This window comes from Ovis aries, chromosome 2 (assembly GCF_016772045.2).
Source record: "Ovis aries strain OAR_USU_Benz2616 breed Rambouillet chromosome 2, ARS-UI_Ramb_v3.0, whole genome shotgun sequence".
In the NCBI taxonomy this organism is placed as follows: domain Eukaryota; kingdom Metazoa; phylum Chordata; class Mammalia; order Artiodactyla; family Bovidae; genus Ovis; species Ovis aries.
Window position 1 is genome coordinate 145,092,503 of NC_056055.1, and position 13,587 is coordinate 145,106,089.

Genomic DNA, 13,587 nt, shown 5'->3' on the forward strand with positions numbered 1-13,587 from the left:
TGGGGACAGAACATCTTTGAAGAAAACAATCTTATTAGTAGATGGCAGACTTTTCACTGCAGGTGAATAAAAGGTGTCCAGGCAGCACGTACTTGTGAAAGTGTTGGTTGGAGTCTATTATATATTCTTCAAAATGAACTTGACTAGAAATTAAGCTCCTCTGTCTGCTTTTTAAAGTCATGGTATGCTTAGAGTTGATTTAAAATAGATTTCATTAGATCCTATTAATGTCAATCAAACCTTAAATTAAAAAAAAAACTTTTAGAAGTTGGGAAATAATTGGATAAAGAAGTCAACACAGAGAATTTTAAATGACTCTGGGTTTGTATTCATATTAAAAGCAAAATCTTAAAAACAGTGACTTCCCTCGCCCCCCTCTGACTTTCTGCCTAATTACCAAATATATCCACATTGCTGGAATTGCTTTCAAGAAAATAGTTTTTAGTAGAGAAATAGCTCTGTTGGAATGTTTAAATGAAATTCATCCTAAGGGTAATACTGGTTTCCATGGTCGTTTCAAAGTCTTTTACATAGGACCTACTTTTAAGTTCATAATGGCTCCATGAAATGGAGAGAATTATAGAGGGTAGCAGAAAAAACAGATAAACCTATCTGTTCCATTGGTTTCTTCCTTCCTTCCTTTCTTTTTTTTTTTTTTTTTTTAAGGGAATAACTTAAATCTAAGGGGTTGTCTTCCAGTTTCAGATGAGGGCTCCTGCACGATGTTTGGCCATGGCAGTTGACATTCTTAGTGTTTCTCAAACTAATAATCCAATTATAATCCAGACCCACTTTCTTATCGTAGCCTGGCAGTCTGGTTCTTATGATGCTACCTCTTGAAAGTAAAGATTGTGTAGTTATCTACTGCTCTTTGCATTGTATGCCATGACCCTTTGTCTGAAATCAGCCTGATGCCCCACCATTTTGATTCCCAGAATTTAAAGTCAAAAATTAAACCATGGCCCAAGAGTGTTATTACCAAAGGATGGTACAGTGCCAGGAATCTTCAAAAGACAGTGTAATTCATCAATCAGTCATTGAAGAGTTATGGTAAATTTGTCATTATAGAGTTATGGTAAATTTTACCCAGTTCTGCTTAGGATGTGTGTCAGATTCTTAGAGTCTTTGTGCCATAAACTCAGGAAGACTTCCCAAGTGAGCTATCTTATCACTAGGTGACATACCACTCCACATAGTTATGGTGCTATCGACACTAAGAATAATGAGTAGGAATGTCAATTCCAGATCTTTGTATTGTGAGCTAGAACTTAAGGGTGGGTCTCAATAAAAACCACGCTTTTAAACTGTCCTATTTAGAACGTAAAATTTTATCTTTCAAAATTTTGGTTGCTTTACTTATTTGTTTTGATGAAAGCTTGTAGTTTTCATTTTTTATATTGATGTATAATGAATGAAAGTATTTATCCTCGTAAGTTATGCATGTGGTAAATGTGGTGGGACTGTGCTTTTATTTATTTATTCTGCAGTATGGCATGCAGCTGTACCAGAATTACATGCATCCATATCAAGGCAGAAGTGGCTACAGTTCTCAGAGTATATCTCCCATGGTAAGGACCAAGTTTTTGAACCTACGTTTAATTGTATATTTACATTACATTAATTTGCAATCACGTTACATTATAAATGTACATTACAATACATTTCCTTTTTTTTGTTGTTTTGTTTTGGTCAAGTAAAGTAACTTTTGGACAGCTTCTTACCATGTTATATTAAACTATTTGCTTTTGGATCTTATATGAGTACAGCCTATGTGATAAAATCAAATAGTGGGGCATACATTAAGTAGTCGCTTAAAATAATATTTTATGTTAAAGAAAAATGTTAAATATTTGAAAGAATTATGAGAGTCATTGTGTGTCATTACATTGAGGATTAGATCTTAAGATATTTTATAGAACACTGTCCTCGAGAGTATAGATATTTCTTAATTATTGATTTGATTATAGGTTTATTTATTTAAATATTAATTCTGGGATTATCATAGCCTGTGACTTCTTTTGCATTCTGACTTTCTAACAATAATATTTTTAAAGTTTCAGGTCCTTGAAAAACATACCGCTCTCCAGGAAACCCAAAAGATGCAAGCCAAAATATTGGTTGTGCATTACATTAAGACTAGCACCGCTTCACAAGTTTATCCTAAATGGCACTTGGATATTTATACACAGATACATCTTTCCCCGTCTTTGGGACCTAATTTTAATTTCCTGTGCATTAACAAGAAATTTATTTTTGAACTTAAAGTTTATGTTCTGCTGTTTTTGCTTGTGCTCTTGACTGTTGAGTATATTGGAAATTTGGACGTATGAGCTTGTATGACAAATCAGCTAACGTGCTGCATTTACACTTAGGTTAAAACATGCTTTTCATGGCTGTGACCAAGGGAGGTGCGTTTTCGCACACGGTAACATAGCAGATAAAACTCTCAGTTCTAGGAATGAGGCATGAAATAATGTCGATTATGTATCCTGATAGACTAATATGGAAAAAGAATTCCAATTCTGTAGTTATGGTGTTTAAGTTAAGGAAGAGTAACTTTTCATTTTTTATATCTATTACTTTTTAGCTCTAAAATAAGAAAGTAAGGAATGTAATGAATTTTTATAAAAGCAGTAGCTTTAAGGTGAGAATTTTTATAATTTGTCAGCTTACCCTAATCTTTTAATTCATGTATATATGAATAATGAATTTTATTATCTTAATCCTTTTCTAAATCCTTCTAAATTTCTTTCAGAGTCTAAAGTTATTACGATGAGCATGTTAATAGCAGCCATGATTTGGAGGCAATTATTATTTAGTATCCTCTTAATCACAGGGAAAAAATGCCATAAAATAAGTCCTTTCCAGTCTCATCATTGTCATTAATATGCAAGTATAGTATTATTCTTGCTTCTTTCCATTGAAACTGATTCTGCTGTTGATCAGTAAATCTATGACAGTTCAGTTAATGTAGCTTTATTTGTTCAACACCTTGTATAAGAAAAGACACTCCTTGAGTCTTGAATTTGGCTGTAAACAGGAGTTCAAGGACAAGAGGTTTAAATCTCTGTGATGAGGACAAGGACCTAGTTCTGTATGGCAGTTGACATGAGCAGACAAAATGGCATCTCTACTCTTCTTAATTTTCATGAAGGAAACCTAGAAGATTGGAGAGGCATTTGTGTTTACTTTGATATGTATACAGAATCCCAGAATAATTTCTAGATGAGAGAACCAGTGACCTCACCTGCCTCTGTGGGTTTTCATCAAGGCAGCATGTTCAAGGAACAGCAGGAAAAACTTTGCCTACTTTAGTTATAGTTTTAAGGGACAATATTGTCTTCTTCTCCAGGGATTCATTTTGAGAAGGGAAATGAGAAAAAAATTATCATACCATAATGAACATCTTAACTATATACAACACGCAGTAGCTACCCCATCAGGCTTTAAAGGGAGAATCATCAGCAGATATTTCAAGAAGCAGATATTTAGTCTTTTTTTAGGACAAAAGAAAAAAAAAAGAATTCATTTAAAGACATCTATTAGTTAAACCCTGGCCAGAATGAGAGGATGGGAGAAGCAAATCAACTGAAGTTCTTATGTATTGTTTCCCATATTTGACCTTGAGCTAGACATTCCAAATTGCATTTTCTTCCCTGTACCTCCCATCCCGTGGTACAGAAAAGAACCTTAGATAGGGCCTGTCACTCTTTTTACCAAGAGTGTGACTTTGGTTGAGACACTGCTGTCCTGCAGTATAAAATAAGGCAGGGTGGCGTGTGATCTGTAGAAATGATTACACCTCTGATGTCCTGTCGCTCTGTATGACACTGATAGGAGGACACTATCTGAGGAAATTCTGTGCCCTCTTACTATGGCCTGCACTGCATGTTTAGGTGAAAGTCAGTTGCTCAGTCGTGTCTGACTCTTTGCAACCCCATGGACTGTAACCCGCCAGGCTTCTCTGTCCATGGAATTCTCCAGGAAAGAATACCGGAGTAGGTTGCCATTCCCTTCTCCAGGGGATCTTCCTGACCCAGGAATTGAACCAGAGTCTCCTACATTGCAGGCAGATTCTTTACCATCTGAGCCCCCAGGGAAGCCCTGGAATGGCAGACTGAGTAGTTAGCTAGTTGCTGCTTAGCTAAGCTGCCTGAAAAACATTTCATGGCCCAGCCTCACTCAGAAGGGTTTGGATCTGATCTCAAGGTTGATCTGGATAATGGAGGGTGTACTCAAGCTCTTTCTTTCTTAAAGAGAGGCATGCTGTTAAAATCATGGACTTTTATTTTTTGGGCTTGGCCTGTTTATCCACCACGTGGAAGAGCTAGAAAAAGGGACAAATAGTTGAGAAATACACTGATTCTGAATGTTAACAATGTCGCTTTCCTATGTGAAAGAAATTGAGCTGAAAATGACCTTTTGGTTCAAGTCACATTTTGCTTCACTTCTATTGCTTTGTCCACCAAAGGTAAACTATTAATTTTTCATCTCCCACCTGACATTCAGTAGAAAACATTTGCTCTATTTCTGTGTGTTCCCCTAGCATAGTTAATGTAGCAAATGAAAATACTTATTTGTATTGTAGACTCCCTACTTAAGGTCAAGTAATTATGGAACATGGGATCTTGTTTTACATTTCAGCCTGTCATACTATATGGAAAAAAATGAGAAGCAAATTAAGAACAACTGCTTATGTTTATTTTTCTTTCCTAACAGTATTTTTATGTTATCAGAGTCTTGTGATTACAGAGGCCATCTTGGCATGTGAAGACAGAGATGTTATACGGATAAAGCTATCATTATGATTGAGATTAGTTACTCTGTGGCTTGGGCAGGTAGAAGCTTTTCATTAATGTCAACAAAGCGAAAGTATATCCGACTGGTCCACAACCCAGCACAGAAGATCATGGGGTGAGAAGGGCAAAGTAAGGTGTGACAGCAAATAGAGATTACAGAGACAGCATCTGTCTGGAAAGAGCAGCTGTCAGTTGCAAACACTCCTGTAACAAATGAAAGATTGCATGCTGGATCTCCACAAATAAAGATGAACCATAATAAGATTGTGGACCACTACAGCAAGGTTTCGAGAGGAAACAGTAAATGCTGACAAAGTGGGATGTGTAATGCAGAGATAAATGATCCCCCCTCCCATTTTTGTATGAACCAGGTTTTGTTTCAAGCAGACGTTTGACTAGAGTCTGTTAGACGAAGCAGGATATGGCAGAAACCATGTGGAGAGAGAGGCAAAATGGCCTTAAGCCAGGAGTCTCCAGGTGTATGTTGGCTCATCCTTTACCATGAAAACATTTTGTGGGGTGTGTGTGTGTGTGTGTGTGTGTGTGTGTGTGTGCATGCACTCAGTTGTGTTCGGTTCTTTGCAACCCCATGGACTGTAGCCCATCACGCTTCTCTGTCCATGGAATTTTCCAGGCAGGAATACCAGAACGGGTTGCCATTTCCTTTGGGGGATCTTCCTGACCCAAGAATTGAGCATCTGTTTTGTCTCCTGGGTAGGCAGGCAGATTCTTTAGCACTGGCTCCATCTGGGAAGCCCATTTTTTGTCTGTTGCTCTTCTATTAATGACCAGTGGGGAAAACCTATTAAACATTGCCCATGCTGGTTTATGGGCTTCCTAGTTGGCACTATGGTAAAGAACTCACCTGCCAATGCGGGAGATTTAAGAGACATAGATTTGATCCCTGGGTAGGGAAGATCCTCTGGGGGAGGAAATGGCAACCCACTCCAGTATACTTGCCAGGAGAATCCCATGGACAGAGGAGTCTGGTGGACCACGGTCTCACTTCAGTTCAGTTCAGTCATTTAGTCGTGTCCGACTCTTTGCAACCCATGGACTGCAGTACGCCAGGCCTCCCTGTCCATCACCAACTCCTGGAGCTTTCTAAAACTCATGTCAGTGGAGTCGGTGATGCCATCCAACCATCTCATCCTCTGTTGTCCCCTTCTCCTGCCTTCAGTCTTTCCCAGCATCAGGGTCTTTTCCAAAGAGTCAGTTATTCGCATCAGGTAGCCAAAGTATTGGAGTTTCAGCTTCAGCATCAGTCCTTCCAATGAATATTCAGACTGATTTTCTTTAGGCAGGACTGGTTGGATCTCCTTGCAGTCCAAGGGACTCTCAAGAGTCTCCTCCACCACCACAGTTCAAAAGCATCAATTCTTCACTGCTCATCTTTCTTATATTCCAACTCTCACATCCATACATGGCTACTGGAAAAACTAAAGCTTTGACTAGATGGACCTTTGTTGGCAAAGTAATGTCTCTACTTTTTAATATGCTGTCAGAGAAGGCTATGACACCCCACTCCAGTACTCTTGCCTGGAAAATCCCATGGACAAAGGAGCCTGGTGGGCTGCAGTCCATGGGGTTGCTAAGAGTCGGACACTCCTGAGCGACTTCACTTTCACTTTTCACTTTCATGCTTTGGAGAAGGAAATGGTGACCCACTCCAGTGTTCTTGCCTGGAGAATCCCAGAGACACAGGAGCCTGGTGGGCTGCTGTGTCTGGGGTTGCACAGTCAGATACGACTGAAGCAACTTAGCAGCAGCAGCAGCAGGAGGTTCATCATAACTTTTCTTCCAAGGAGCAAGCATCTTTTAATTTCATGTCTACAGTCACCATCTGCAGTGATTTTGGAGCCCCCAAATAAAGTCTGTCACTGTTTCCATTGTTTTCCTGTCTGTTTGCCATGAAGTGATGGGACCAGATGCCATGATCTTAGTTTTCTGAATGTTGAGCGTTAAGCCAGCTTTTTCACTCTCCTCTTTCACTTTCATCAAGAGGCTTTTTAGTTCATCTTCGCTTTCTGCCATAAGGGTGGTACCATCTGCATATCTGTGGTTATTGATATTTCTCCTGGCAATCTTGATTCCAGCTTGTGCTTCATCCAGTCCAGCGTTTCTCATGATGTCCTCTGCATATACATTAAATAAGCAAGGTGACAATATACAGCCTTGATGTACTCCTTTCCTGATTATATACCAGTCTGTTGTTCCATGTCCAGTTTTAACTGTTGCTTCTTGACTGGCATAAAGATTTCTCAAGAGACAGGTCAGGTGGTCTGGTATTCCCTTCTCTTTCAGAATTTTCCACAGTTTGTTGTGATCCATACAGTCAAAGGCTTTGGCATAGTCAATAAAGCAGAAATAGATGATTTTCTGGAACTCACTCGCTTTTTCGATAATCCAACAGACTGTGACCTATAGAGTCACAAAGAGTTGGACACAACTGAAGTGACTTAGCATGCATGCACATGCTGGTTTTGGATATTTTGTCTTTTGGAGAGGTTTAATTCCTGTAAACCAAGTGTCACTTGTAATCAGAGAGTTTGACAAGTGGTGTTTTTCTTTTTTTTTTTTAGGATACATTATTTAAGATGACACATTTTTAAGAAAGATGGTTATGAATTAGAGCCCTAAACAAAGAAAAAATAAAATAAGGTCCATGTTTTGGGTGTTTTATTTTCACAATCAGAGACTATGAATAAAAAAATAATTGGCAAAGATGACTTTCTTACTTGTTTAAAATTGTTTATTTAACGATGTCTTCCTTTTCTATTGGTTCTTTCATCATTCAGACTAAGTTTTGCAACTCTTATTTTGCCATGTTTATGCCCATAAGATGAAAAAACATTCACAGACTAAATCATAGAAATTTTAATATTATGGAGTTATTGGAATTATTTCATTAAATTTCATTTTCTAAGTTAGAGGAAAGTTGATGTGATAAACTTTTAAAATACATGTTGGTTTATTATAAAATATCAGTACTGTTTCTTTCTAAAGAAGTAATGTAAGTCAATCTGTTATAGCTTTAGTGTATCTTGAATCTTAATAAAAGCTGTTTTTATAAGTAGATAGATTTAACATTTAAATAATCATTGATGAATTTCAAAGCACAATAGAGAGATGAATTTGGAAGCAATGGATATTTTTAGCCATATGAAGGGTTATTTTTTTTGTAAGTTGGTTTTTTTCTGCTTAAATGAATACAAAGATACAGGGTTGCTTTAGGAGAAAGACGTACTTACCTCGAAAGCAATTAATCTCGCTTAATTCAGTGACCTTAACAAATAACTGTGTAACTTACTTAAATTATTTTATAGCATCATTTCCTATTCAATATGTATTGTTAACTTTTTAATTTCCTGCTAGTTACCTTTGGAACCATATCCTAAAATGGAAATGTATTGCCAGCAAAGAACTGAAAGGTAACTTCAAAGGTATTTTCAAGGTAAAAAAAAAAATGTGCTTTTTTCCAGAGAAGTATATCAGAGAATTCCCTGGTAGCAATGGACTTCTCAGGCCAGAAAACAAGAGTTATAGAAAATCCCACTGAAGCCCTTTCTGTTGCAGTTGAAGAAGGACTAGCTTGGAGGGTACAGATTAGCTTCATGTTCTTCAAAATTTTATGATTTGAATTTGTTTCACCCCAAAAGTTGAAACTTGTTCCCCACTTCCTTATGCAGAAAAAAGGATGTTTGCGCCTGGGCAGTCACGGTAGCCCCACTGCATCCTCACAGAGCTCTGCCACAAGCATGGGTATGTCTGTGGCCAGCTGGGTGGGGAGGTTGCATTTAGATGCAGTCACTGAGGGGCCAGGGTCAAAGCACATGTCATTAGACTATGATCAACATGCATTCCCAAACATGTCTGGGTCATTGCACCAGCCCCAAGCATGCTGCATCCTGCGTCAGACATAGACTGGCGATTCAATTCACATGATAGTATACATGTTAGAATGTCATTCTCCCAAATCATCCCACCTCTCCGTTATACACAGCATACAGCTAAAATTGGTACCTCATTGTGGTTTTGATTTACTTTATTTCTTCAGCTATCCACCGGTCCCAACCATGGTTTCACCACAAAATTTCTAGAGAGGAAGCTCAGCGATTGATTATTCAGCAAGGTCTAGTGGATGGGTAAGTTAGATTTTGAACAGCACTGATTTTTGATTTCTCCTATAATCAGTAATTACTTATTCAACACACAGAGAGAGTTTTGATTTCAGCTCAATAAAACAGAAGTGACTTTGTGCTGTAAGGATGGTTGCCACTGGATCCTAGTAATACCTAGATAATACCTGTTACATAGTGGCTGCATAGTCTTTGTCCATAAAGAAGACCGTTGAATAGGATTCTCTGGTCTTAAACAGTGGTAGTTAATATTTTCCCATTCTGTGCATCTCAGATATTAATTGATGGGGGAAAAACTGAACACGTTTTGGCGTGTCAGCATTTTGGTTTGAATTGATTAGTACGATGGCAAAGTATGGTTTGTGTCATGACAAAACCACATCCTACAAAACCACGAACCACATCTTACACATTACACATTTTTTCAAGTTTGATGGAGGGTGTGTTAAAGTAAAAGTAAAAGTAAAGTAAAAAGCTGTTTCTTATGTACTTAGACTATTTCATGTTTTTCTGTGTACAGCCCAGTTCTTTCCTCTAAATTTTAAGTTTCAAGTAATATAAACCTATGAAAATAGTACTTTTTGACTTATCTCATGTTATCTTTTGTGGGATACCATAGAAGACACAGGAGAAGCAGAAAATTTATTATGCAAGATTTATGGTTTAAAGAATTTTATTCTTCTCAAATTACTCAATGTTACAGATACTTCCTATAATATATTATTAGCTGAATTTTATTCCTAAATGCAGTACAGATTAAGGAGGTTGTATTGAGGTTTGGATGGGAAATAAAACCAGCATCAATTTAAACAAGTGGTAATGGGATCTTATATCTTCAAGGGTTGGATTAAGATGATGGCAAGATTTCAAGGTGATTTAATACAGACATTTGGACAAAAATGCGTTTTCATGTAGAAGATTATTAATAGCAAGTCAGCATTTCAGTAGACTCTAAATAAGAAAACATTTCAATATACTCTGCATGGAACTAGATCTTTTTAGATTAAATCTGAACAGTCAGCAGAATTACCATCTGATAAGACCAATAAAAGAAATAAATCACAAAGGATTGTCAAAATATTTTGGAGGATTATAATTTTCCTTATTTCTGAGCCCAGTTTTTTGAATTGAATGACATAACTGCATAAAGAATGACAGTATTGTTATGTTTTATGTTTTTTAATTTTAAAAAATTGTTTTTGGTATTCCTTTTGGAAAGATGTGATGCTGTCAGGCAGTCCACTAGGTGGTAGTGTTGATCCACTCAGGAATCCGGAATGGGGAGAGACAGAGCTTGACTGACCAGGGAAACTCCCTTTTGTCCCATCTCCCAGAGATGTAATGTCAGAATCACACAGCACAGATGAAATGGTTAATCTTGTCAGACGTCTGTGATGGCTCACATTTGGCTGTCTCTTTCCCCAGGCACAGTGAGATTAGTATTGGAGTCACCAGTGGGGACTGTTCCCACAGTCTGTTTGCCAGCAATTAATACAAAGACAGTGATGCACTGAGTTGCCAGTTAATAAGAATCCACGCCTGGCCACATTTTTCTTAGGCCATTAGGACATGTCTTGTTTTTCTAGCCTGTTATAGAGACTTTATGCTACCTTTTTCAAGGTTGAAGTAAATGTTGTTTGGATGTTTCTTTTACTAACAATATTTTGCTCAAACATTTAATAAATGATTTCAGGATTGATTTTTTAGAATACATTCACTTCTCAGTTTCAGTTGTATGTAATAGTAGGAACCAGAATTTAAAAAAAAAGGATCCAGTATAGAAGTGTGGGTTTAAAATTTTTTAATTCTAAAAATTTTCTTTCTGCAGGACCTTACATGACCCAGAAGTAACAATATGTAATGATTCATTCTCTGTACCAAAGAGTTGCATATGATTACCCAACTTCCCAATGGAAAAAGGACTTGGCAATAATTGTTGATGCCAGCATAGCTTTATATTGGTTATTGTGAGCAAAAAATCTGACAAATGACTGTGTATTTATACTATTAAAATTAAATTCATTCCAATGATAGTTTTATAGTATTAGAGTATATCATACCATGTTGTTTACCTTGTTGGATAATCCCATCATTGAATACACAGTAAAGGAAAACTCTGGCTACATTTAGAAATGTACTTCCTGGATTTGGTATAGGCTATATTTCTATTAAATCCATGAATAAATATAGAACAATATTGAAATTCCTTCTCTCTCTTTAGAGTTTTCTTGGTACGGGATAGTCAGAGTAACCCCAAAACTTTTGTACTGTCAATGAGTCATGGACAAAAAATAAAGCACTTTCAAATTATACCAGTAAGTATTTGTGATTTCTTATTCGTGTATTAGAGATGATCTTAATGCATAAGCTTTTGGAGACTTTAGTTTTCTTTGGTTCTTTTATTAAATATAATATGGGAGCTTGTGCTTTGACTAGAGTTAAGTATGGCAGAAATGGTTTTATGAGTCTGAATTAATATAAGAAATACAGGAATTGTAAAAATTAAATTTCCCTTTTCTCATGAAATATGATTTGGTAATATTGTATAGACCCCATGCCACCTATTATTAAAAGGCCACTGAAAATTCTTTCTCCTGAAATCTACTAGTGGTTCTTTAAAAACCATTATTTTAAAGCACATTCTCCTCTCTTGTCCCCAAAATGGGTTTTTTTTGTAGTTTTGTTTATAATCATCATTATGGATAAGTAAGCAGGTGCTGCAGCTCTGGAGATCATTATTTAAACTATTCTGAACACCTTTTAAAACTGTCATTCTGCTTCCAGGTGGCACAGCTTGCTTTGAGATTCTGTTGTTGTTACTGCTTCTGCTGCGTATGTGTGTGTATGCGCATGCGTGCGTGTATGTATGCATGTAGTCTGTGTATTAGAACCAGATAGTGTGGAACAGAGATCCAGTCTACTTTCAAGAAAGTATTAACATGAAATTGCTGAGTTGCTCGTGTTTTCTTTTTTCAAATGAACTCTTTTTGAAATTATCCAATCCATATGAAGTTTCTTCCTGACATTTGATTATGTGAGTGACATCCCTGGCAAATTATGAATTGCTTAATGCCCGAAGATCTCAATGCAAAGGGAAAAAGCAAAACAAAACAAAACAAATCAACCTGTCATTCCATTAACATACTGTTTGACTGACGGCTCCAGAATCAATTTACTGATACAAATTCTGGCGGATATTCATTTTTAAATATACAAAGCGAGGCTTTAGGTAGACAGCAATTAGAAATGGAAATTGTGTTCTGAGGGTAGGCATACTAAAATCTTTTGTTTCCTCTTACACTAAATAGTGCAGATTTCTCACCATGTACTGTATTGATGCAGACTTGTTCTACTATTCTAACTACAGAACGTTAGGAGAATTAAAGATACAGGAAGTAGAGCCACACTACTTGCCTTGGGATCAGATGATATTTCCTTTAAATGAAAGTAAAGTTACAAAAGAGAAGTGGATGTGCCAGAATCTTCTTTTCACTGTCCTTTAGTACTATAAATGTGTCAGTTTGGCATTTAAAGATGCAGTGTGCAATAGAACATGATTGACTTTCTGAGTAGTTTTTTCCCTTCTTCCTGGTTTATTGTTTTTCCTGTTTCAGGTGGAAGATGATGGTGAGATGTTCCACACCCTAGATGATGGACATACAAGATTTACGGATCTAATCCAGTTGGTGGAGTTCTATCAACTCAATAAGGGCGTTCTTCCTTGCAAGCTGAAACATTATTGTGCTAGGATTGCACTTTAGCCAAACCAGAAGTGGCTTGTTAAACTGTTGAGGAAAAAGAACTCAAGAAAAAGACCATAAATAAGGGTGAAGGCATTGCCATGGTGAAAATAATCTATTTCACCTGCAATTACAAAAAGTAGTTTGTACGTGACAAATAATTCAAGATTTGGATTGACATTACCTTCATCATTTAAAAATTCATTAGTTAAAATTAAACCTCAGAAAAAAATGATTTGGTGTGTTCTTGTGTGATTTTATATCATTATAATATTTTTTTCAATTATGCATAATTTAGACATCTTTCTGTCCTTATTTACTATAGCAGCATTAGAATTCTCAACCACAAAATGTGAAAAAAATTTGAGGCTCAGAATGAATTATTTGTGGACTGAATTTCAATTATACTACTGTTTTTATAACTTAAGAAGTATGATAAAAATTGGAGTTATCAATTAAAAGAAGCTACTTGAAACCTGTTAATAAAACTAAAAACTATTTTGAATTGTATATTTTCTGAGTTTATTATAACCTTAAGATCAAATCATATTTTGAAATAACAGCTTAAAATTATTTTGAAATATATTGATTTTCCAGAATGACATTTATTACATATTAAATTATTAATTATACCATAATATTTACACTGGTATTGTACCTAACAGTGACATTATTTATTGCTTTTTTTTTCATTTATTTAAGGATTGACTGTCTACCTGTTTTTAAGAAAATGATCAAAATGTAAAAAAAAATATATGATCAAAATGTAGAGGGGATTTAGATAATTTGCACATGCTTTCCCATGGCATGTAAATTTATGACAGTGTAACATTTTCACCTTAATATTTCCCATTTGCCTCATGCTGTAACTGTCAGAAGGTTCTTTAGATCCTTATACAGCTAGATCAT

The 13,587-nt window shown here is 36.3% G+C and overlaps 1 protein-coding gene across 5 annotated transcripts in view; it reads left to right on the top strand.

Annotated features, from left to right (window-relative positions):
• The window catches only part of GRB14 (growth factor receptor bound protein 14), a 125,338-nt gene extending 112,425 nt beyond the window's left edge, over positions 1 to 12,913 (top strand). For 2 of the 5 annotated variants that reach the window (XM_004004651.6, XM_012135485.5), the window contains 6 exons: positions 1,488 to 1,568; positions 8,282 to 8,398; positions 8,489 to 8,561; positions 8,857 to 8,944; positions 11,160 to 11,253; positions 12,553 to 12,913. In XM_004004651.6, the coding sequence (XP_004004700.2) occupies positions 1,488 to 1,568; positions 8,282 to 8,398; positions 8,489 to 8,561; positions 8,857 to 8,944; positions 11,160 to 11,253; positions 12,553 to 12,699 (600 nt within the window). In that variant the 3' untranslated portion in view covers positions 12,700 to 12,913. Of the gene's footprint in view, positions 1 to 1,487; positions 1,569 to 2,054; positions 8,399 to 8,488; positions 8,562 to 8,856; positions 8,945 to 10,766; positions 11,254 to 12,552 lie in introns of those variants that run through there. The other 3 variants (XM_042243799.2, XM_042243800.2, XM_042243801.2) reach the window with 3 other exon arrangements.
• The last annotated feature ends 674 nt before the right edge of the window (positions 12,914 to 13,587 follow it).